The sequence below is a fragment of the Symphalangus syndactylus genome, chromosome 9 (genome assembly GCF_028878055.3).
Source record: "Symphalangus syndactylus isolate Jambi chromosome 9, NHGRI_mSymSyn1-v2.1_pri, whole genome shotgun sequence".
Taxonomy (NCBI): domain Eukaryota; kingdom Metazoa; phylum Chordata; class Mammalia; order Primates; family Hylobatidae; genus Symphalangus; species Symphalangus syndactylus.
Genome location: NC_072431.2, coordinates 32241898 through 32268679, shown reverse-complemented (window position 1 = coordinate 32268679; position 26782 = coordinate 32241898). Strand labels below are relative to the sequence as shown.

At 37.4% G+C, this 26782-nt stretch overlaps 1 protein-coding gene across 1 annotated transcript in view; it reads right to left on the bottom strand.

The window, feature by feature from the left end:
- The window catches only part of ABCB11 (ATP binding cassette subfamily B member 11), a 102378-nt gene extending 89424 nt beyond the window's left edge, over positions 1-12954 (bottom strand). The window contains exons 1-4 of the mRNA XM_055291888.2: positions 12879-12954; positions 11594-11615; positions 9115-9166; positions 7780-8018 (exon numbers count right to left, since the gene is read on the bottom strand). Of these exons, the coding sequence (XP_055147863.1) occupies positions 7780-8018; positions 9115-9166; positions 11594-11615; positions 12879-12954 (389 nt within the window). The remainder of the gene's footprint in view (positions 1-7779; positions 8019-9114; positions 9167-11593; positions 11616-12878) is intronic.
- Between the last annotated feature and the right edge of the window lie 13828 nt (positions 12955-26782).

Sequence of the window (26782 nt, the reverse complement as noted above, 5' to 3'; positions counted from 1 at the left end):
GGAGGAAAGCTGGCAGTCACAGGCCTTACCCTGCTCCCACTCAGCCCGCAGTACTAGAGGCTAGTCTCATTGCCCACCGTGCCCCCAACAACAGCACTGCATCTATTTCCAGGCAGCCATTGACCAGGGCTGAAAATTTGCCCCAGACCACAAGCCTCCCCATTGAGAAAGCAAGCGGACTCACAATTTTTTGGCATCCCAGGAAGCCTGAAGCCAAGAGTCGATTTTTAGTGTTCTTATAACAAAAAAAGATAAGTGTGTGAGGTAGTGAATATGTTAATTAGCTCAATTTAGCCATTCCACAATGTATACATATTTCAAAACATCATGCTGCACACCATAAATATATATAGTTTTTATTTGCCAAATTAAAAAAAAAGTTTTTTAAAGAAATAGAAAATCTGAGTGGACCTATAACAACTAAAGAGATTGAATCAGCAATCAAAAATTTTCAACAACAAAAAGTCTAAGATGAGATGACTACACTGGAGAATTCTACAAAACATTTAAAGAACTAATACCAGTTCTTCACAAACTCTTCAAAAAATAGAATGGAAGGGAACACTGCCAAACTATCAGGCCAGAATTATCTGATACCAAAAGCAGACAAAGACATTATAAGAAAAGAAAACTCGTATATATTATATCTCTTATTAATATAGACACAAAAATCTTCACTAAATACAAACAATTTGAATCCTGCAGCATAGTAAAATGATTACTCATTATTACCTGGAGGGATTTATTCCAGGAGTGCAAAGGTAATTCAACATATGAAAATACATTGATGTAATATACCATATCAATATTATAATGGGCAAAACTGCATGATCATCTTAATAGATGTAGATGAAGCACATGACTAAATTCATGACAATGATTAGAACACTCTACAAACTAGGATTAGAAGGGAACTTCCTCACATAATAAAGGACACTTATAATAGCTAATGTCATACTTAATGGTGAAAGACTAAATGCTTTCCCCTGAGATAGGAATAAGACAAGGATGTGTGCTCTCACCACTTCTACTGAACATTGTACTTGAGGTTTGGGCCAAAACAATTAGGCAACAAAATTAAATTAAATTAAATTAAAAAGGCAGCTAGATTGGAAAGGAAAATGTGTAGTTATTTCTACTTGCAGATGATATGGGCTTATATAAAAAATCCTAAAGAGCCCACTAAAAAACTACTGAACTCATAAGTAGTTCAGCTAGGTTTAGGATAAAAGTTCAATATACAAAAAAATTGTATTTTGCTATAGTAGCAATGGGCAAACTGAAAATAAAATTAAGAAAACAATTCCATTTATGATAACATCAAAAATAATAAAATACCTAGCAATCAACTTAACAAAAAATTGCAAAATATTCTGAAAACTATAAGACCTTGTTGAAATAAATTAAAGCAGACTCAAATAAGTGGATCATGAATCAGAAGACTTAATATTGTTAAGATGGCAATATTCCTTAAATTGATCTACAGATTCAATGCAATTCCTAGCATTCTAGCTGACTTCTTTGCAGAAGTTAAACAATTTATATGAAAATCCAAGAGACCCAGAATAGACAATCCCTAGTAGTAGATTCACACTTCTTGATTTCAAAACTTACTATAAAGCTACAGTAATCAAAACAGTGTGTTACTGGCATAAAGATAGATGTGTAGGTCAATGGAATAGCATTCAGAGTCCACGAATGAACCCTCTTAATTACAGTAAATTGATTTTGATAAGGATTCTGAGATTACTCAATGGGGAAAAAATAGTTTTGCCAACAAATGGTGCTGGAACAACTGGCTATCCATGCAGATAGGAATCAATTTGGACCCCTAATTCACCCCTACAAAAATTTACTCAAAGTGGATCATAGACTAACCATGAGTGTATTAGTTCATTCTCACACTGCTATAAAGAAATACCTGAGACTGGGTAACTTATAAAGAAAAGAGGTTTAATTGGGTCACAATTCTGCAGGCCATACAGGAAGCATTAGAGCATCTCCTCAGTTTCTTGGAAGGCCTTAGGAAACTTACACTCATGGTGGAAGATGAAAGGGAAGCTGGCACTTCACATGGCCAGAGCCATTAAAAGAAAACAAGTGTAATGTTCACGACCTTGGATTTGGCAATGGTTTCTTAGATATGACACCAATTCAGAAGCAACAAAAGAATAAACTAGACATCACCAAAATTAAACACTTTAGTGGTTCAAAGATAATTATCAAGACCTTGGATTTGGCAATGGTTTCTTAGATATGACACCAATTCAGAAGCAACAAAAGAACAAACTAGACATCACCAAAATTAAACACTTCAGTGCTTCAAAGATAATTATCAAGAAGTTAGAAAGACGACCCAAAGAATGAGAGAAATTGCTTGCAAATTGTATCTCTGATAAGGAACTTATATCTAGAATATATAAAGAATTCCTACAACTCAATAATCAGTAGACATATATCCCAGTTTTAAAAAGGACTGAATACATATTTTGTTATATTATTTATTTCCAAATAAAAGATCTGAATAGATATTTTTCCGAAGAAGATGTGCAAATGACCAACAAGCACCTAAAAAGAAGCCAAACATCACTAGTCCTCAGAGAAATGCAAATCAAAACCACAGTGAGATTCCACTTCCCACTCCCTAGGGTGGCTATTCTATTGGTTTCCTATGACTGCTGTAACAATTACCACAATTAAAATAAGAGAAATGTATCCCCTCACATGCCCAAAATCAGCTTCCTTGGATGGAAATCAAGGTACTGACAGGGCTGTGTTCCCTCCTAAGGCTCTAAGAGAGAAATTTCTTCTTGCTTCTTCCAGCTCTTGATAGCTGCTGGCACTCCTCGGCTGTGGCAATATCATTCCATTCTTTTTTTCTGTAGTCACCTTGCTTCTACTCTTCTGTCTACAGGCAAATCCCCCTCTGCCTTCTTCTTAGCAACTGTCTCTTTTAAGTACACACATGACTGCATTTAGGGCCTGCCTGGATAATCCAGGATAGTCTCCCCCATCTCAATATCCTTAACTGAATCACATCTGCATAGACCCTTTTCCCATACAAGGTAACATTCACAGGTTCTAGGGATAAGGACCTGGATATCTCTGGGGATCATTATTCTACCTATGAGAGATATCATAGATACTAAATAACAAGTGCTGGTGAGGATGTGGAGAAATTAGAACACTCATACACTGTTAGCGGAAATGTAAATGGTGCAGCCACTGTAGAAAATAGTCTGGCAGTTTCTAGAATAGTTAAACATAGAGTTACCATGTGATACAGCAATTCTACTCTTAGACATGTACCCAAGAGAAATGAAAACATGTCCACACAAAAATCTGTATACAAATGCTCATAGCAGAATTATTTGTAATAGCTCAAAAGTGGGAACAATCCAAATGTCTATCAACTGATGAACAGATACGTAACATGTATTATATCCATATAATGAAATATTATTTAGCAATAAAAATACATATGGATGAACTGCAAAAACATATGCTTAAGTTAAAGAAGCCAATCTCAAAGGATCACATATTATATGATATTATTAATATGACATGTCCAGAATAGGCAAATCTATGGTCAGAAAGCAGATTAGTGGTTGCCTAGGGATAGGGAGGAGGATGAGGTACTAGAAAGTAACGACCGAGGGGCAAGGGGTTTCTTTTTCTAGTAATGAAAATCTTCTAAAATTCTAGAAATACCATTTGACCCAGCCATTCCATTACTGGGTATATACCCAAAGGACTATAAATCATGCTGCTATAAAGACACATGCACACGTATGTTTATTGTGGCACTATTCACAATAGCAAAGACTTGGAACCAACCCAAATGTCCAACAATGATAGACTGGATTAAGAAAATGTGGCACATATACACCATGGAATACTATGCAGCCATAAAAAATGATGAGTTCAGTCCTTTGTAGGGACATGGATGAAGCTGGAAACCATCATTCTCAGCAAACTATCGCAAGGACAAAAAACCAAATACCGCATGTTCTCACTCATAGGTGGGAATTGAACAATGAGAACACACAGACACAGGAAGGGGAACATCACATACCGGGGCCTGTTGTGGGGTGGGGGGAGGGGGGAGGGATAGCATCAGGAGATATAACTAATGTTAAATGATGAGTTAATGGGTGCAGCACACCAACATGGCACATGTATATATATGTAACAAACCTGCACGTTGTGCACATGTACCCTAAAACTTAAAGTGTAATAAAAAAAAAGAAAAAAAAAGAAAATGTTCTAAAATTGGCTGTGGCAGTGAATGTACAACTCTGCAAATATACAAAAAAACATCTAATTGTACACTTCAAGTGGGTGAATTTTATGGTATATGAATTGTATCTCAATAAAGCCATTACAAAAGTATATAGCCTAAACTGTCTACCTTCAAAATAGTGCTTGCTTATACAAACTGAATATATATTGCTAAGAATATAGACTGAAATCCAAGTGAAAGGACAGGCCTAGATTTCTGCATTGATTTATCTGTACGAGAGGAAGTGAAGACTTGAGCTCCCCAATGCCCGCAGTAGTAATCAGCCTCCAAAAAGCCCCTAAAATTCTCATCTCTCAGTATTCACACTTGTTTAGACTCCTTCCAAATTATACCAGGGTTGGTTTCTGTGACCCATAGAATATGGCAGAAATTATGGTATGTCTCTTCCACAATTAAGTTACACGAGACTTTGTGGCTTCCATTTGAGTGTTTACACTTTAATTGGATAAAAGAAAATAAAACAAAATTGCAATTGTGGTATTTTAACTTCCTAGCCCTTCATCTGCTTTCATTTTTTTGTCTATTATTTGACTGTTCTGACCAGAAATTCTGGTAAGCTAATCAAGAGACCTGACACTCTGTAATCCTTATCAGTGTAATTCACTGACAGCCATCTGGAAGGCTTTAACTTAAAAATTCCAGCTAATAGATTACAATTGACATGTGGAAACCAATATAATAAAAGAGTAAAACCAGCTCCTGTCATTACACATACATGCTTTTGTTGCTAAAATTACTGGGTTGTCTTGTATATTCTAAGGCTAATACATCTACTATAATAAAAGGAGAAACTGTACCTTTAATGATATACTTTTTCCATGAAAGAAACTTGCAAAAGGTTTGGGTGACTTTGGAGGTACATAAACTACTTACAGGTAGAAAAATGTCCCCTCTTTTCTCCTCTGTCCCACCCAAGTCCATTTTCACAGTGATCTTACCACAGAACAGCTAAACAAACATGTTATTCAGAATAGAACAAATAGTATTCATGTCAATGATCATAATAACTCACGATGAAAATATTTAACTCGTCAAGGAGTTCCTGGTAAAGAAATGCCTGGAAAGGTATAGTCTATACAATTTCAGCTACCTGTATGAACTTTTTTTAAAAAGAAAAGGACAAATGTCCATTCACATTTGGTATCATGTGAACTCAGCCAAAGCCATTGGACTTCTGAAAGCCTCAGTTTGTATTCTTTGCTCGCCTTCAGGTATGTGAGCCAGTAACAATGAAGACAGTGAGTAATGAGTGTCCACAGAGAATTCCTTTTTAATAGATGACCATGATGCAAATGTTGAAAGTAGATTCATTCTTTAATTCATTGGACAAATATTCATAAGCACCTAGTATCATGTATATGCCTCAAATTTTGGCTCCTCTAACATTTATTTCCAAGTTTTAAGGCATAATAAGATATACTTGAGGACTTTTTCCTCAAAAACTTATCCTCATAAGTGTTATCAATGGCTTGGGTCAATTTACATCACACATAGGTCTGAATGCATTTTTTTCTCAAAGGGGAGAATGATTAATCTTACGTTTTGTGGTCAAACCCCTCTGTAAAAAGCAGTTCACTACTATCCTCCAACATAAATGAAGGATTTCAAAGACTTTTGTTGAACTCAATCTCTCTTTTATACAAATTGCTCTGAGTTTGTCAAATGAAAAGAAACTTCCAATTTTAGAAAAGAAACATACGTATTTAGACATTAGGGAACTTATATAGAATAAGTAGGCTTGTTGTTATAAAGAATAATTCACATTGTATATTATCCTGTGTTTTCTATCAGGTACCTCCAAGTCTGTCACTGCATGTGTTTTTAAATGATCATTGACTGAATGATGGCTTACTAGGCTTAAGCTTCACAAAGATAGGGATCATGACTCTTTTGGTTTTTCTGAGATGGGGTCTCATTCTGTCACCCACACAATCACAGCCAACTGCAGCCACAAACACCCAGGCCCAAGTGATCTTCCCATCTCAGCCTCTCAAGCAGCTGGGATGACAGGGGCATACCACAAAGCCAAGCTATGTTTAAAAAAAATTTTGTAGAGACAGGGTCTCGCTATGTTGCCCAGGCTTGTCTCGAACTTCTGGGCTCAAACAATTCTCCCGTCTCACCCTCCCAAAGTGTTATGATTACAGGCATGAGCCACCATGCCTGGCCAGGACCATGCTCTTAAGACAACTGTGTCCTTGATGCTTTCATGAGTTCCTGGTATATAGTTGATGTTTAAAAAAATTTTGGTTGAATGAATAAATGAATGAAAGACCCTAAGAGAGATAATATTACGGAAGAGTGTCAATGATTTAGAAGGACTCATTCATAGTCTGGAATCAAGCCTATAGAAAATTTCAAAAATGAAGGTGAAAACTATAAATTCCTCTGAGGGAGCCATTCCTAGTGTCTTTCTAGCCAAGATGTGCCCCACCCTTGATTCTTGAACCTGAGTATGTGCGTTCCTACGTGCAAATAAGCTTGTTCTGAACTTGAGGCAGCATGAGGCACGTTGCAAAGTCTGTGCTATGACAGTGAGTCAGCTCTGAGTACACGACGGACTCACTGATTACAAGGTGGCCTGTCAGGCTTATCACAAAGAAAACAGTAGCATAGTGACTGTGTCTGTGTGAGTTCTGGCTACTTCTGCCTGGTTGCCTCTGATCACAGCACTGCACTAGTTTTCTCACGCCTGTAATCTCAGCACTTTGGAAGGCCGAGGCAGGCAGACGACCTGAGGAGATTGAGACCAGCCTGGCTAAAATGGTGAAACCCTGTCTCTATTAAAAATACAAAATTTAGCTGGGCATAGTGGCGGGTGCCTATAATCCCAGCTACTCAGGAGGCAGAGTCATGATAATCGCTTGAATCCAGGAGGCAGAGGCTGCAGTGAGCCAAGATCACACCACCGTACTCCAGCCTGGGCGAAAAAGGAGACTCCATCTTAAAAAAAAAAAAAGAAAAAAGAAAAAAACAAACTCAATTACTGGTTGAGACTAGTGTACCTTACTCAAAGTAATGGAGCATGTTCATGAAATTCCCATTACAGATGGAAGGGTTAAGATCAAGTGGATCACAGCCACAGCCACAAAGCTAAGGGGCAGAGGGGAGTTAGTGTGGGGGGAAAAAAGTACTCTTGGAGATGATAACTCAAGTAAAATTCATGGGTCACCTCCCTAGTGGCATTAAGTATTGGTAGTGTCATGCTCAAGCCTATACTCAATAAAGTGGTAACATTTTGGCGATGTATTTGGTGAGGGACTTTCAATCCTGTTTCTATTAAGATTTTAAAACATAGTAAGATAGAAGGAAACTTGAGGCAGAGTAATTTCTAGAAATATGGGTAAACTCATGTTTCTATTCTCTTTGTGTTAGATACCACTCCAGCTCAGCCAGTAAAATCTCCTCTATACATTTTGAATTACAATTTAAGATATGAGCAAAAAAAGTAAAAAATAAAAAAAATAACAACCTACCCACAACGTGTTCCATTTGTCATGTTCTGGTTGAGGGAGCTGTTAGTCCATACAATGGTGTTATTCACACATGCTTTTCCTGGAATCTGGAGTTCTTGTAACTCAACGTCATAATCAATAAAAACATCTGTCATTGTGCCAAAAATGAGTAACACGCCTGGCTGGGCTATTCCATGGAGAAATGCACACAAACTTCCCACAAACATCAGCCAAATGTCAGTTGATGAAGAAAACCGAAACTTGAAAAAAAAGAGTTCAGAGATCATCTATGGGTGAAAAGCAGGAGAGGCAGGAGGACTACTTAATTTAGTTACTAGATTCTCATGAATAGTACTCAACACCAAATTTCATGCGAATCACCTTAATTGAGCGGCAGAGTTCATACTAATTATATTGAAATACATGGCACGGTACATCAATTATCTAAAACATTAGACTCTTACATTGTTAGATCATGTTATAAATTTCCTGGTCTCTGAATTCATTCTGTTATTTCAGGAGCTGACTGTAGTTTTTAGCTACTCATCTACAACTTAAGGGGAAAATAATCACTGTCAGTGATGCCATTGCCAAGTAGATAAACTGTGTGGAGCATTGAGCAATAGTATAAATTGTTTTGTGCAACCGATAGTGACAATGAAGAGTGCCGATTTGTGCCTAGAAATGCCTCCATCCTGAGCAAATTTGGAGTAAATACCTATACTTTGAAATTTCTAAAGATTTGTCATAAGAATAAATATATATATGTGATTGTTGTGATGAATTTCCTTACAAATATGATAACCATGGGCTCAGTGATAATTTTCCAAGACATTTTTCTGATCTATTGGATAGGATTTGTATGTTTTATGAGCAATATATTTCTTTTTTTTTTTTTTTTTCTTGAGACGGAGTCTCGCTCTGTCGCCCAGGCTGGAGTGCAGTGGCGCAATCTCGGCTCATTGCAAGCTCCGCCTCCCGAGTTCACGCCATTCTCCTGCCTCAGCCTCTCCGAGTAGCTGGGACTACAGGCGCCCGCCACCATGCCCGGCTAATTTTTTGTATTTTTAGTAGAGACAGGGTTTCACCGTGGTCTCGATCTCCTGACCTCGTGATCCGCCCGCCTCGGCCTCCCAAAGTGCTGGGATTACAAGCGTGAGCCACCGCGCCCGGCCTATGAGCAATATATTTCTAATAGTTATTCAGCATGTTATCACATAGGCAAAGCCTATGACTGAAAAAGTGATCACTGAAGTTAAAAACCTGCCAATATGACTAAAGATTTAACACTCCCTTCATGATCTAAACAATTTATAGCTGCATACCCACTGCCATAAATCAACACAGTTTTATTACCAATTGAAAGAAGCCAACTCTAACGCCATCACCTTTCTTCTCATCTTGTAACCTGAGGAGAAAATCACAGGTATTTTAAGACCATTCTTTCCAATACAATGGGAAATTCTCCCTAGGTGGTGATTTTATGAGTTATTCTTTAGTAAGAAAGAAAATCCCCACTGGCTGGAAAATTCTGGCCAAACCTGATATCTTAAAAACAAGCTTTATTCTTCTACATTTACCTCTTCTAGAGATTTCAGTATAGCTCAATCTCAGGTTCACTAGTGATTCACAGAGATGAACACCTGAGAGGTATGGAGAGAAAGTAAAAAGTCCTCTATACTCCCAGTTATACCAACAAATAACTCTTTGCCCTCAGTCATGACCCTCAATCTATTTGTGACTGCATTTCCTCATGGGTAAGTTGAAGTGGTTGGATTAGCTAATTTTAAAGCTTCCTCATGTTTAGAAATATTACAACTACATTAAATAATGTTGATATGATGAAAAATTCAAGAACATAACCACACTTTTCATAGAATCATATTTCCTTAATATTTCTCATTCATTTCCATTCCCATAAGGCCATGTTTAACCTGTATTTGACCTCTTCAACTTCGGGGATCTTGACTTAACCTGAGTCAGGCAGTCCATGAATACACCCTGGACCTTGCTGTCATCAGGAGCTACTGTCTGACATGGTTAACTCCTTGGCAGTCTGTGACTGCCCATGTATCTCATTTTCTCACTTCCTTCCTCCTTCCACACCTATTTGTCAACCTCACTTGAGCCATGCAGTCCCTTAAATCCTTTATTGCCTTCCATTGCTAAACCCCATTAAGATTTTGCTTCCTTCCCCATGCAGCCAAGGTCCTTCTGCCAGGCATTTGAAGCACACTCTCACCATCATCCTCAATTATTTTCTCTACATCATCCTTGTAAACTTCATCCTGCATCCATCCAGCTGTTTGCCTTCTTCTGCTTAAGCCAGGCTGCTGGGCCTGCTGGACACAACCTCACCACCTTGTAAATGAATACCAGCACAGGCAGAGTCTAGTACTCAGCTGCCCTAAGCTTCCCTTCTGGCCCAGAAAAGAATCCTAAATTTTTTCTGAGACTCCCCATGGTCTGGCCCTTGGCTCTCTGACCTCACCTCCTCCAACTATATTCTAGTTCTCAACACCCCACTCGCCTGGCCTCTTGCTGACCTTTGTCCATGCCCAACTGTTCCCACCTCTGGGTGTGGGCACCTGCTACTCCCTCTCCCCAGACGCTTTTTCTTTAGGTAACCACAGGGACAGCTCCAACACCTCCGCTAGACCTTCCTTCAAAATCACCTACTCAACAGAGTCTTCCTTGGCCAAAGTCTTTAAAATTTCAACCCCACCCCCTACACACCATTTCATAGCTCCATTTCCATGTTTATTTTTCCTTCTCAGAAAGAAAGTGATAGATTATCACTAGCTACCATGCTATACATTTGATTTATTTACAGTGTTTATTATATCTCCCTCACTAAAATGTAAACTCCTCATGGGCAGACACTTTTGCCTGTTTTGTTCTTTTTGGTACCCTCAGCAGCTACAATAGTGTCTGATACCAAATAGACACTCAATTAATATTTGCAAAATGAATGAACTAATGGAGTGAATGTGTGCTCTCCAGCTCAACGTGCAATGCACACTTCATTTCTCTACAGATCACTCCCATTCCTCTCAGCAGCTCTGGCAAACTTTTGCTGTGATCTTCTCATTCCATGCTCACCTCCTCTAAAAACAAAACAACTCATTCAACTTCCTACTCATCCTCTCCTTGCCATTCATCTACATCCACACCCATTTTTTAAACTTCCCACCCAGTAAGAAACATGTGGCTCTCAGAGGCCCAGGCTGACCTGACCACTCCCAGCCCAAAGCTAATCTTACCACTCCCACTTCCTCCCTCTGCTGTGAATTACTTAAAATTTTTAAAATACTTTCAACCCCTCCCTTTCCGCCAACTCCCCTTCAGGAACTTACCTGATGCCTCACTTCTGTCTTCTAAATTAGACCTCATCTAATCCCGCCTTCATACCAGACTGTGATTAGCTGTTATTTGTTCTATATGAGAATTCAAAATCTTTAGCTGAACAGAAATATGCAATAATGACACTTTAGGTCTCTACTCTTTGCCTGTGGCAAGAATTTGGGGTTTAGGGACCTCTCCAATGCCCATGAAATTATACTTGTTGTTCAACTTTTCCTCTTCCCTCTTAGGTCAGGAGTTCTGCACCATTCCTGAATACAGAGGGGACATTTGAACCTAACCTAGAAGGGATATTCTGAAAGGTTTTTAAAATCAAATTATAGTAATGTTTTAAAGAGAAAAAGAATGGATTATATATATTATTTTATATGAAGTGCAATGTGCATGAAAATATTATCTGCTTTGTGCCTTTGATATGAATATTATGGAGTTATTCTAGAAAAGATGCTGATTGTTGAAATCAGTCACTTACCTTGATTTCTTATCATTATTATCTGTCAGAAAAAAATCAATGCAAAAAAGCAGTTAATAATAGTAACAAAATGCAATACAGTCATTAAGAAATTTGCTCGGGAAAAATATTCCTACAAATTACCTTTATTCATGGAATATTACCAAATGACTATTTGCCTTTTCTTTCTTCCTGCTCATATTGTCTCTCTCTCTCTCTATCTTTCTACACACATACACACACACAAACACACACATACACACACACATGAAGACACTCGTTTAGGGTCCAGGAGTGCTGCTATCTTTACTCATTTATGGACTTCAGGACATGAAATATTTGCATCATCTGAATATCAAATGGACAGCAACATTTCTAAATTAGCTGAAGAAGATCTGACTTTTTGAACTACAAAATAAAATTGATATTTATTTATTGTTTGGTTCTTTAAAAGCATCAGAATTTATCTGTTTAAAATATAGACCACAAATTAACAATAAGATGTTAATAACAAGATGTCATTAACACTTCTACACTAGTAGAAGCCATAGGATTGAGACCACATACTGTTTTCCCCAGTGTAGGTCAGAATAGATGCAGGGCAGGAGGTGAAAGTCGGTGATTACAGCCAGGGGTGTAAGGAAGCCACTAGGGAGCTTTGTCATCCAACACTATCATGCCTCTTTACTCTTATTAAAGTAAAGAAGCATGATAATATTGACAGATGGCAATATCTTGGGCTTGGGAATCAAACACAACTGGATTAGAATTATGGTTCCGTTAATTTTACTCATGTGTTCCTTGCCAAGTTTCAAAAACACATCCAAGTCTCAGTTTTGTCATCTGTAAAATGTAAAATCATAGGGTTAGAAAACAGTAGCTTAGAACCATCTGAGCCCAGGACATCCCAGGTGCTAGTGCTACAGGCCCCTACTCATTCTGGTCTGCAGAGTCTGGGCACAGCTCTTCCTAAGGAGGAGCGCTCACTAAATTATGATTAATAATAACAATACAGGAATAAAGTTAGTCATAACAGCCACCACTGGAACAACCCTACTCTAGGAAAGGTGTTGGTGAGAGATGCTTTCATTTATACACACTTGGTGTGTTCCTACCTAGTGCTTTCAGATATTACATTACGTGGATTCTAGGGAGAGCCACACAGTTGTGTATAAGAATCACACCCAATGATAGTTCTACCTACTGTTGCTGATTTTTTTCTGCTCCTTGAAACTTCACCAGCTTGTCCTACTTTTGTTCTCACCTCTCCTTGTACAAGATGCAGTGAGAGAAAAAAGCCACTTACATGATTTATCTGACTCAAAACCATCATTCTCCTCTCCAAATTTCTTTATACTTCGAAGAATTACTGAGTCAGACATGGTAATTGCAATCCACAGCCAACAACCCTATAAAATAAAATAAAAGAATCATTGCAATTATTATCTCTTCTTTCTTCTTTAACCAAAGTAGCCAAATGAAAGAACAATTTGGTTCAAGAAATAGTCTTTACTAATCAATCTCAGACAAAAGTTTTTAAATTGGTTAATAACTCCCTGAAAGAACTAATTATTAGGAAAGATAAGCCACAGCCATTGATAAAGGTTTTCTCTAGTTGTTACATTGATGGTTGTTTTTTATAGCTTAATTATAGGAAAGATAAACCAAAACCATTGATAAATTTTCCTCTAGTTGTTAGATGGATGGTTATTCTTTCTGCTTATCTGTGCTTTATTTATTTTTAATGAGAAAACATGAAAACCATGAGAAAGGCAAACCAACTGGTGATATTCTTGAGTCACTATAGTTGATGAACGACACCCACATACTGTTGGGTAACCTTCAGTGTTCCTTTGTAAACGCAACCTCAAGGTAGGGTGAGTCAAGTTTGGATCAAAGGAACAGAAGGGAGACATTTTCTAAATAAAATGTAAATGTCGACAGAGTCATGATTAGTCTTATTCACAGTGGAAAAATTAGTTTACAGAGGCTACAGGCTGAGAATTCCAGGATATAGACACTGGATTCAGCATGAAGTTTATGCTTCACTAACTTTCTCTGCTTCAAATATATAGCAATGATGGATAACATGTTTTTAAAAAGAGATACAGTCAGACTCAAATAAATAAAAAATAAACATCTTCGGGAACCAGAAATGGCAGAGAAGCACCGAAGAGTAAGCAGAGAACAGAAGCAGCTGGTATTTTCCCCTCAGCGTCTGGATGCCGACGAGTATCAGAGTTTAGCTGGTGAGAGGACTGTAAGTGTTCCAAATCAAACAGGGGGCTAGAGACCATCTCTTTGCTTGGAGCCGGAGGAGCTAATGTGGGCCCCTTGCACTGCTGAGAAGACCCGGAGGAAACTGCTGCCCACCATTGAAGCATCTATTCCTTATGACGAAATGCAGACCCATGGAGGTTATAGGAGGAGACAGTGATATGTATTACATACATATATACACACATGTACAAATAAAAGAGAGGAAGGGGGAGTTATGAAAAGCTTCTGAATTCACCTAATTGGAATCCCAGAAGCAGAGAGTGGAGAATGACAGAAGTTTAATAATTAAAGAGATAATTGCTAAGAATTTTCCAGAAGCAATTACCTGATTCTTCAAATTAACAGTAGATTCCAAGAACTGATTGGAATAGATATCAATTAAAACTTAGATACATTATATAGAAATGTCCCTCAGTATATGCAGGAGATTGGTTCTAGCACTCCCATATATACCAAAATCCGCATATACCAAAATCCAGGTATACACAAGTCCCACAGTTGGCTTGCAGAACTTGTGCATAGGAAGAGTTGGCTCTACATATCCACTGGTTTTGCATCCTGAGAATACTATATTTTTCATCTGAGATTGGTTGAAAACAATCCCCATATAAGTGGACCTCCACAGTTCAAAGCTGTGTTGTTCAAGAATCAAACTGTAGTAAAGCATCAAGAATAAACAAAATCCATCCTAAACACTGTGAAAGGGGAAAACGCATATTCAAATATAAAGAACAGACTGACAGAAGTTTTCTCATCAGCAATAGAGGCTAGAAAACAGTGGAGTAATGTCTTCAAAGTGATGAGAAAAAAAAAAAGTAATCTTGGCTGGGCGCGGTGGCTCACGCTTGTAATCCCAGCACTTTGGGAGGCCGAGGCGGGCGGATCACGAGGTCAGGAGATCGAGGCCATCCTGGCTAATGTGGTGAAACCCCGTCTCTACTAAAAAATATAAAAAATTAGCCGGGCGTGGTGGCGGGCGCCTGTAGTCCCAGCTACTTGGGCGGCTGAGGCAGGAGAATGGCGTGAACCCGGGAGGCGGAGCTTGCAGTGAGCCGAGATTGCGCCACCGCACTCCAGCCTGGGTGACAGAGCGAGACTCCGTCTCAAAAAAAAAAAAAAAAGTAATCTTTAACCTAGAATTTTATACTGAGCCAAAAAATCATTCAGCATCTTTACAGACATTCAAAATCAAGAGGGTTGCCACTTACAGACCTGCATAAAACAACAACTAGAGGATGTGCCTTAGCCAGAAGGAGTATCCAGAAGGGAGCCATGAAAGAGAGAAACAAGGGTGAGTACAAGAGTTAACAAAGTATGTCAGGACGGCCAATCAAATATTGATACCAAGTATGACCTTTTATATTTCAAAAGAGCATAATTAAAACTCTACACAGTATGTAAATATGAGTGTAACTTGAACACAAGATAAGGTGTTCGATATGCAGATAAAGTATGTTAGGTTCATTGTTATGACAATCTGAGGACATTGTTTTACAATTATAATTACATATATATTTATACAATTATAATTAAATATATATTTGATTAAACCAAATGAAATTGCCAATATTTAATCATTTTTAAATTACAAAGTTCAACTAATATCTGAACAAAGTTCAACCAATATCTGAGAATTTTAAGGAAAAGCAATGAAAAAGTACCAGCAAAATCTATAGTTTCTAAATAAGCAAAGGATTAAAAACTAAGTATGTAGAAAACTTCACCAACCCAACAAAAGTTAAAAAAAAAACTAAAGAAACTAAAAAAAGCATAACAAACAGAAAATATAAATGGAGATTATTGAAAATAGTCCAAATGGTTCAGTAATTACAGTAAATGTATGTAGATTGAAGTACTGATACATACTACACAGAGGAATCTCAAAATCATGGTATGTGAAAGAAGACAGTCTCAAAAGACCACATTCTGTATGATTCCATTTACATGAAATGTCCAAGATAGGCAAATCTGTAGAGACAGAAAATAAATAAGTGGTTGCCTAATGCTGGGGTAGGGGTAGGGGTGGGAGGGGAATGAGGAGTGACTGGTAACAGATATAAGGTTTCTTTTGGGGATGAAGAAAATGTTCTAAAGTTAGATTATGGTGATGGTCGCACAACTCTGTTAATATATTGAAAACCATTGAATACTTTAAATAGGTCAACTCTGTGATATGTAAATTATACCCTCAAAAGGCTGTTTTTTAAAAAAGACAGGTCAGTTTATTGAATTTTTTAAAGTCCAGACATACACTTTTTATTTATTATTATTATTATTATTTTTTTTTTCTGAGACCGAGTGTTGCTCTGTTGCCCAGGCTGGAGTCCAGTGGCTCAATCTCGGCTCACTGCAACCTCCACCTCCTGGGTTCATGTGATTCTCCTGCCTCAGCCTTCTGAGTAGCTGGGATTACAGGTGTGCACCACCATGCCTGGATCATTTTTGTATTTTTAGTAGAGATGGAGTTTCACCACATTGGCCAGGCTGGTCTCAAACTCCTGGCCTCAGATGATCCGTCTGCGTCAGCCTCCCAAAGTGCTGAGATTACAGGCGTGAGACACCACACCCAGCCAATCCCGACACATACTTATTATAAAAGAAATAATTGATAAAATCATAAAAATGGTCAAAAATTAAAGGATGAAAAGGATATGTCATGCAAATACTGATGTCTCAAAGCTGTTATGTTAATGTCAGAAAAATAGAATCCATGTTCAAAACAATAATGGATATAATAAAGGACATATAATAATTAAAAGTACAATCCAGCTAGAAGACAAATCAATTATTGGATTGTATATATCCAGCAACCTAACACAACATAGCCTGCAACTGCAATGAAAAATTTAAACACATCTTTATTAGAAACTGATAAACAGACAAATAATTAGAAAACATAAAAGCTTTTAAAATAGAAAATAAGTAATTTTATGTAATTTACTACATAAAATTTGTTTTTCTTAAAATTTGGTTGAACATTGTTCATGTATTAGTTGAACTTTCTAAGTAAAAAAAAGATTAAATGTTGGCAATTTCATTTGATTTAATCAAATATATATTTAATTATAATCGTAACACAATGTCCATAGATTTTTATGACAAATTTCATTACTATGGAACCTGCAACCAAGACATTTTTCAATTACACTTGGCATTTTTATAAAACTTACCCATTAATAAACCATCAAAAATTTCTACAAATAAAAAACTATGTATTTCTCTATATTGTTGTTATTCTTAAGAGTGTATATTCTGACAATGCAATTAAATAAAAACTAAAAAATTAAACACTAGTAAAACACACACACACATACTCAGTAAATTGTGTGTGTTACAAACTTTAAAATATATATGCAGATAACTATGGGTTAAGGATGAAATCATGACAGAAATAGAAAATATTTAAAACATGGTGATAATAAATATATAAAATCTTGTGGGCTACAGCTAAAAAGATACTTCAAGATTTATTCATAAAGATAAACGCATTTTGCTTTCTAAGAGATTAATAAATGAATTATGCTCTAATCAAGAACCTATAAAAACGCAAGATTTATAAGATAGAAAACAAAATAAAATGAAAAACAGAAAGGATATATCAATTCAAAAGTTGTTTTTTGAAAACTGAAAACATGCAAATCAATAAGACTGTTGAAGAAAAGAGATATAAATCACAAATACTAATTGAAAATGGGAAAGGTAAAATAAATAAAGTTTTAAATCATAAGCAAATACTAAGTAATTTCATGGTAGTAAATCTGAAAACCAGGTTAAGATTAATTTTCTAGAAAAATATGAGTTATCAAAATTTGTTTATAAAGGAATAGAAAACTTAAAAAGTAATGGCTATTAAAATATTGATTCAATATTCAAAAGTCTCCCACCTCAAAAAACAACAGGGCTAGATAATGTTACAGGCAAATTTTACCAAAACTTCAAACAGTAGATAATTCTAATCTTATAAAAATGGTTTTGGTGAAAAGAAAAATAAGAAAAGCTACCCAAATCATTTTCTAAGGCAAGTATAATTTTGACATCAAAACAAAGAAGGATAAAAATAGGCTTATAATTACTTCTGAAAACAGATTTTAAAATGATAAATATGTTAAATATAATTCAGCAGTTTATGAAAAAAAAATGAAGCAATGTTGATCCCAGGAATGCAATGATTATTTAAGGTAAAAAATAATCATTTTCATAGACGCAAAAGGTATTCAATAAAAATCATTATCCATTCCCGAGTTTTGAAAACCTATAAAATTTTAAAAAATCATTATTTTGCAACCCTAATGAATAAATTTGGGGTAATGATCAGCAGTGAATACTAAAACTATTCATTGAAATATTGGCAAAGATGAAATATCCAGTAGTACAAAGTGTTGTTAAGATGTGGAGGAGAGTCCTTTCATGCACAGCTAATGAGAATATAAGTTAACTGAATGACTTTGGATAGCAATTTGGAAATATCTAGCAAGGCTAAAAATGTTAATATCCCAGATCCCAGAATATCCTTCTCTGGTATTTTCCTTAACAATTTAAAAAATAGTTAACAATGAAATGGCATTTAATATGTAGCAGGCACTGTTCTAAATGCTTTATACACGCTATGCCACAAAACCTCCCAACAGCCTCCTGAGATGGGTATTATGACTATCCCCATTTTCCAGATAAGGGCACTAAAGTATGAAGGACTAAGTCACAAGCTTAAGAGCACAAGTTAGTAAGTGATACAGCCTAGATTGAAACTCAGAAAATGCGTGCAGAGATATGTGTAAGCTTGTTTATTGCAATATTTCTTTGGAAACAAAAAGCTTGGAGAAAATATAAATGAACAAGAGATTGATTCAATAATTTATAGAATAGACACACAATGGAATATTATCTAGCCATTAAAATCAGTGAATTGGCATGGATAAATCGCAACAAACGTAAGTTTAAACAAACAAGACAGAAAGTTTCAGAATGATACTGTATGATGTCATTTATGTAAAATGTGTTACCTGCAAATCACTATTTGTAATGTTCGTAAATATATAGATACACAGTAGAAATATAGAGACTTACTTGAAACTGATAAGCACTGAATTAGTGATAGTGGTTACCTCTGAGTAAAAGAAGTGGAATGAGACTGGGAAGGGGCTCAGAGGGCTCCTGAACTGTATCTGCATGTTTTAATTTCTTAAAACAAAAAAAGTTTCTGCAAGTATGGCATAATGTTTAAGATATGATAAAGTTGGAAGGAGGTAACTTGGTGTTCATTAAATTTTTCTCTTTTTTTTCCTGTAGCTTTAAAATATTTCATGATATGGACACAGGGAGCACAGGGAGGGGAACAACACACACTGGGGCCTATTGGGTGAGGGCAGTGGGGAGAGCATTAGGAAAAATAGCTAATGCATGCCGGGCTTAATACCTAGGTGATGGATTGATAGGTGCGGCAAACCACCATGGCACACGTTTACCTATGTAACAAACCTGCACATCCTGCACATGTACCCTGGAACTTAAAATAAAATAAAATAAAACTTAAAAAAGAACACATGGAAAGCTGGATAATGCCACAAAAGGGTTAATGTTAGCAAGCTTGGGATGGAGGCACTATGCACCATCATCATGTATTTTTCCATCTTAAGCAGCATACCACTCCTAAATAAAACAAAGTCATTTTGCAGAAAATAAAATACTTCATGATATAAAATAATTTTTTTCTTAACCCTGATGAATCTCCTTTAATTAAACAAATTAGAGCAGTTTTGATTTTATAGAAAAATTGTGAAGATGGTACAAAATTCCCATGTACCACACACCCAGTTATTAATGTCTTACACTAGTATTAACATCCCAATGTACACTGTAAATGTCTCACATTAGTATTAATGAACCAATATTAATACATTATTATTAGCTAGAGTGCATAATTTATTCAAATTCCCTTATTTTTCACCTAATTCCTTTTCTGTTCCAGGATTCCATCTAGGATACCAAATTTACCATGTTATATTAAGTTGTCATATCTTGTTAAGCAACTCTTGGCTATGACAATTTCTCATACTTTCCTTGTTTTTAATGACCTTGGCAGTTTTGAGGAGTACTCATCACCTATTTTGTACAATGTCCCTTAATAGCATATTAAGAAGTAGAGTAAGAAATATTATTTAATTAAGTATTTTATGAGGCTGGTTTAAAATATACTAAAAGAAGCAGATTCAAAGTTATTTTATTCAAGAACAAAATTTGCTCACTATAGCAGTATTATATTCAGAGACTGTAACATTTGCTGGTTACACAATTTTTGAAATTTTAACCAAATTTTTTTCAAAAAACAGAGACTCTTTAATAATGAGAAAATAATAAACAACATTTAACCACACATGTGTTATTTTATTTCCTAATTTTAAAATACAATATTAAAAAAATTTAGTCTCCAATTATTTTTTCCCTTGGCTTAGCTCTCCATTTAAAAAGGTTTCTTTCCACTGGTATGCAAATACTTCGCAGTATTTAGAGGACAGTGGTGTAATGTCTTGCCCACGAAATTTGGAGTCTCTCAGATCCTGATACTACCTGTTGCTTCACTCTACGTAGTTGGATTTACTTTAAAATCTCTCTCCACGTCCTGATTTCTCTATCTTTCATGTCAGGAAGTGGTGGTGATGGTGGTAAAATCCACCTTGCAGGACTCGTGTGAAGATGAAATGAAACTGTATCTGTACAGCAGCTAGCAAAAGGGAGATAGCAGCTGAAGTTCCCTTTGCCCTTCAAGCTTAAAGACCAAGTCCTCCCTACCTGATCCTCCACCCCATCTGCCCTTCCAGGGTCATTTGTAGTAATCTGTCCTCCATTAAGCACAGGAATACTAATCCACTAACCTATTCTCTTTACTTTCCTTCTGTGTCCCCTTGTCAATTCCATACATTAGGTTTCAATTGCTTACATTTTGCTTCTTTCTGAATACCCCTACAAATAGTTTTTGTGGTTTCTATTTTACTGTTAAAAGTCACATTCTAAAAGGCAAAAATCCATTAAAGCATGCGTCTCTATGCCCACAGCATTGTCAATGCCCCTCAGTCAGTGAGCACCAAGAACACATCTGTAGTTAAACAAGTTGTGTTTGCTACTCATTGCACCAAGGGTGAATACACTGTCAGGGGCTGTGGGGCATCTCAGTAAAATGGTGTTAGAAAGAACCTGTTACAGAACTTGAGCTTTAGTCAGATGATTTGGGGAAGGATCTAATGTAATGGGTATTTGTTCTAGATTGGATGCTGTTAAAAAGCTGGGACTATGTTATGACTAGATAAAGAAATAGCAGCCATTCATTTAGCAAGGTGTTTGGTATTTTGTGGGTTGCACAGTGACCTTGATTTTGCCTTTGCTGAGAACAAAGTACAAACTGGCCTTGCACTGACTCAGAGTAACTTTGAGTTTGGTATTCTGTGAGATTGTTTATGTCTAATAAGAGAATAACATGGCTTAGGTGTGAGTACCAGGCCAGCTACAAAATGGAACAGGGTGTTCTTTTGTTTGTTTTCTTTGTTTTCTTTCTCAGCATCAACTGCATCACTCTGAACTTTGGTAGTCCACTGTTCTTTTTTGACATGCCAAGGAGCTATACTCAAAAGATGTATACTATCTAGGGCTAAAGGCATGCACTGGTTGTTCAGTCAGAAGTGGAAGCTAGTCCCTTTATCTTTGGGCAGCTTAGAAATGGCTGTGATGACTTTTGAAGGCCATCGTGCTGAAAATCTTAATTACTTGCATGTACCCACAAAAACACTGGGAATTTTATAACACTGAGTTTGGGAAAGTACACTGAAAAACCAAATTTCTAGAAAGAATAAATGAAGGCCTTGCCTGTGATATTTGCCACAAAAGAGAATGTTTTCAGAATTGAATATTAGATGAATTGCCATGTATCATTATGAATGTAGAATATATATCTGATACATATTATTAGACCATGTTTTCTTCCACTGGCGAATTTTTTTTTTTATTAGATGAGATGTTGGGAAATTCATACAGCAGATGCTGGAGGACATGGCTGCCAGTCTCTGAAACCCTGGAAATGCAGTGGGAATCTAGTTTTTGGTGATAAACATACTTCTTTTGCAGGTTCTTGAGAGCGTACCTCCTCCTCATTTGGTACTTTCTATGGTTTAAGAGTACCATGGTGTTTTGCTACATTATTTTTCCTCACTGATTACAAATAGATATAATATCATCTAGTTCTACTGTCTCAGCCATTAGCTGTAACACTTTTTTAGCACCTAACCTAATAACTTGATCTGAGTTTCATACATTGAAGGAGGCTTTAATTAGGGTTTCTTAACAGATTTACAATAACAAAATTTTACTTAAACTAACACAAGAAAACTCAGAGTTGAAAATAACATCCAATGCTATTTCATTTTTACTGTGCACTTTAACATATTAAATTATTTTAACCTCCCCAAAATCTCTTCAGGAACAGATTGAGAACTTTCAAGGCATTCCAGAAAAATGTATTTTCCAATAAACTTAAGGGAATCTAAGAGTAAAAAGTAGGAAATCGAGATGTCTAAGCACTAGTTGGCAGAATTTGGACACCTAATCATAGAATCCCCCAAGAATTCTTAATTGTCCACACCAACTCCAGTGTCCCTCTCTGCTAAGTGACATGTGGTCTATAACCTGCACACTACATGTGCTTCTGTTTAACTATTCAGGGTTGAAGTTTTCTCTTGATAAAATGTGTAATCTTATCAACACAGATACGCACATTAGAGAACAGTCTCCTGACAATTACTGGTAAAAACATATCAAAGATGTTTCTATCTTAGACTCTAACAACAGCAATCTGAAAGACCTCACAGCTGGGGAGGAGGGGATGGGGAAGAGAGACCATCAGTTAGATGGTCACTTGAGAGAACCTAGTACTTTGACTGACCTTAAAAATGGGCCTGAATGAGTAGTACCACAAAGGTCCTGAGGCTGTCAAAATTGGAGGAGATACAGCGTTCTACAAGCCATGCCAGAAAGAAATCAAAGATCCTGAGAGCATAAAATGTCAGTGCCCACTACTTGCCACCACAGCAAGGCTGCTAGTGTGAACTGGTGGGGATGTCAGCCTGGAGCAACAGATGGACAGGCTGATCTTCACCAGTGGCTGGGATCAATACTAGCAACTGGCTATTGGTATTGTAGAAGAATTGAAGAAAAAAAAAAAGGGTCAGAGTGAGAAAAGGTGTCTCCAGAGCTGAATCCTTGTAGGCTGAAAGATACCATTACCATCCTATTTTGTAAATACAGTTTTATGGGAACACAATCACACCCGTTCATTTTCTATTATCTTTGGCTTCTTCTGTGCTACAATGACAGACTGTATGGCCCTTTCTCTCTCCCATACCTAAAATATTCACTATATAGCTCTTTGCAGAAAATGTCAACCCCTGTACTGTGAGATCAGTTCAGGGCAGCCTGAGGCCCAGGAAGAAATCTCTGAGGACCTGGTTTACCTACCCTAAAAATTATTTGGAGCACCAGCCCTCCAGCCAGCCCTACCCTCATGGTACTTACAATGTGACAGGGAAGGCAGACAATATCTGGGAAATTAGGCGTCAAGCAGGATGGCAGTGAGGAAAGGGGAAATACAGGCATCTCCTGGGCCCTTGTACAGAGGAGCTGCCTTGTCTAGAGAGCTGGAGAAGACTCTGGAGCAAGTGCTTAGCATCAGATGTTGAAGATAAGAGCAAGTTTTCCATAGGAAGAGGAGAGGGAAGAGCAGTCCAGGCAGGGAAGGACACATGCAAAGGCCCAGATGCAGGAGACAGGGCAGCTGGGTCCAAGGCTGAAGGAGCCCAGTGAATCTCAGGGAGGTGGATGGGCAGCTCGGGAGGATGTAGCTGGTTGATCCTTCGGGGCCTCATGATCCTTGCCACTGAGAACTTGGGACATTTTCCTAAGGGCCATGGGAAGCTAATGAAGACTTTTAGGCAAGAAAGGATATGATCAAATTTATACTTTAAAAAAGTTACCCTGATAAGGCTTGGGACTTGGAGCCCACACCCACAGAGATTAGGAAATGGGTTTGAGAAGAATAGAGATCCCACCAGACCAAGAGGCAGAGATGGCTCTGTCTGTGTTCTAGGGTTTTGCATTTTCTCTGCAGAGATTTGTTCCACTTTCCATTTAATTTTCACCCAAATGCTATTTTTTGAAACATGTTGACCTTTTCTAGACTTAATTAAGGAGAAAGAGTTTGTTCCACATTCAGGCCAAGATGGTAAGAAGAATCTAAATGCCCTCAAAGCCATTGAGGAGCTGTGGACAGTGAGGGGAACCACGCCAGGCCCGGGAGTGGAGAGCACCCGCCCCCACCATGCCCCATATTACACTGTGAATATTCTGATCATGTGAGGGTCCCTCCATGGCTTTTCTCTTGTGAAGTCTTGCCCTCTGTAAAGCCTGTCAAGACCCCAGCCCCACAAACTCCCCCTTCACAGAGCTGCTCAGAGAGAACGGAACTGCCCCTGCTCCTCTTCAATTTGGATGTCCTTTCTAAACTACAGTCTTCTTTTCTTTTCTTTTTTTTTTTAAAGCCCTTAAAACACCTTTCACTGCTGACATTTAAAAATGTAGGTAGGATACTTTTGTTATTATCAGCTCAGCAAACGATTTCTTTACCTAAAAGATCATTAGAGAAGGAAAGAAACATTTAATATATGCTAAGAAACAAAGAAAATAGAAAAGCATTATTTTCCAGGTAAGCTCACTGTTGGTTGATGCTGTGTGTCAACACTGTGGGTGACCCGGTCTGGGAATAGGCTAAAATGAGGCCCTTCCAGCCCTGAGGGCTATGGCTGATAGGGAAGGGAAATAAATATATGGTGATCCCATTGGCCACATAAGTTCTTTCTTCAGAGGCACCATTGAGGTAGAGGACTAAAGAATTGCTTAGGAAGAAAATAGAATGTAACACCAAAGTTAACTGCCACAGCGATTCTTTGTCTCTAAATGTACAGTTCTTTCCTCTTGACCAAGCAAAACGTAACTCCAGTATTTGATTTCTGCAATGAAACTTGGGCATTTCATGGCAATTGTAGCATCTTTTAAAACCACAAAATGGGCATTTTTCCCCCCTAAATAGCTTCTTAATCCATTTTTAGGAGACATCCACTAATATTTGTCACCATTATTCTTGGTACTAGAAAACAAAAATTATTCAAGGGGCTTGCAATCTAGAGTGGGGAGGAGTGTAAACAGAAGCTCCTAGACAGGGAATGGAGGCTTCAACCAGAGACAATCACAGTGTAACAGAGCACAGCAGGGGGACCCAAGGTGAAGGGGGTGAGCAGTGAGGGGACGAGGTTGCCCATAGAAAAGAACTTTTACTAAACAACAGCTCATAAATAAGTTATCACTTCAAATGTTTAATAAAAACCACTACTAAATCCTAATATTGAAAAGTTTTAGGTATAACCACTATAATTTGTCTCTAACATCTCTAAAAAGCTATTCCCCCTCAAAATGTTGACAAATACTGTCTTTTATTCCCAGTCTGAAGTGCGAATAATATTTGATCTCTGTGCTCAAGCCATTAGCAATATGTGACTCCCACTGGCTTGGGTAACCTAAAAACTGAAATTAGATCCTAGAAACAAACTTTCTCCCCTCTAAACATGCATCCACAGCTAATTTTTTTTAGTATCTATATTTTTGAAAACCGGGACAATGAAGAAATGAGTACAGTGTTGGAGAAAAGATAAAGTCGGTGTAGTTCTGTATTAAACCAGCTTTCAAGGGTAGAATTTGTGATCATTGAATCTGTGATTATCAGAGCAAACAGAACTGTGCTTTCACAAAGCCAAGTTAAAAAAGAAGCCCACTGGTATTTTTACTTTGAGCAGATTATTCAATCTATTCGGCCATTTGTACCACACACCCAGGTACACCACTCTCTCTCTCTCTAAGAGATTGATACATGAAATAGCATTGCTATAAAGAAGACAGCAACCAAGAGTCATCTGTATTTTATACAATGTTATGAAATCATTAATGCATCCTACAAGTTTCTATCCAAGTACTGTAGCATTGTTTACACTGGACAAGAGACTAATCTTTAATAAACCAGAAACACTACACTCCACAAAGTAAGAGTTAAAGGGAAGAGGGAATGGATTTGCAGAGACAAGTATAAGTTACTTACCTGTGAACATGAATTTGAGGAAGCCAGAGGAAATAATGGACTCCACTGTGGAGAGTTAAAAGGTTTCACAACCTTTTCCAACCTCAGTTTTCATCATTCTAAAGCACTGAACAGAATTCAAACTTTTTCAAGAACATTATCTATTTGCCTAAGGGTCAATGTCCCTAAGGGCAGCCCAAGCACAGTTCAGTGACATATGAGAAACATACTCAGAGCAATAACCCCAAACACAGAGTGTGCTTGGGAAACCCTCTGAGGGTGTCAACAGGCCTTGGAAAGTGCTGATTCACCTTGGAAGGAAAGGCAAATTGAGCAGAGTGGGCCCAACAAGAGCCCTGCAATTCAGGCTATCCCAACCCTTATTTTTTACAGGCCTGTAATTGTGAAAAGTTACTTAAAAACATAACAAGACAAAAAAAAAAAATACTTTAAACTTGCCCCCTCAATATAAAAGATTGCTCTTGGAAAATCCCTGGTTGCAGGCTCCAGATGCTCCTGGCCCAGCCATAGAGTTTTGTGGAGACAAATACCCTAAAAGAACATTTGAAACAGCCTTGCTCAAGAGTCTGAGTGCACAGACAACTCTTGCACCCTGGCATGGACAGTCATTAACCTCAGGCTTGGCACACCAGATGAAGCTCTGGATAAGCAAAGATGAACGATGTTTTAAAGGTTCAAATGAACAGAGTCTCAAGTCAAATAAGCATGTGGAGCTCCTCCAATATATTTGTGCTGCCTCTTCCTCT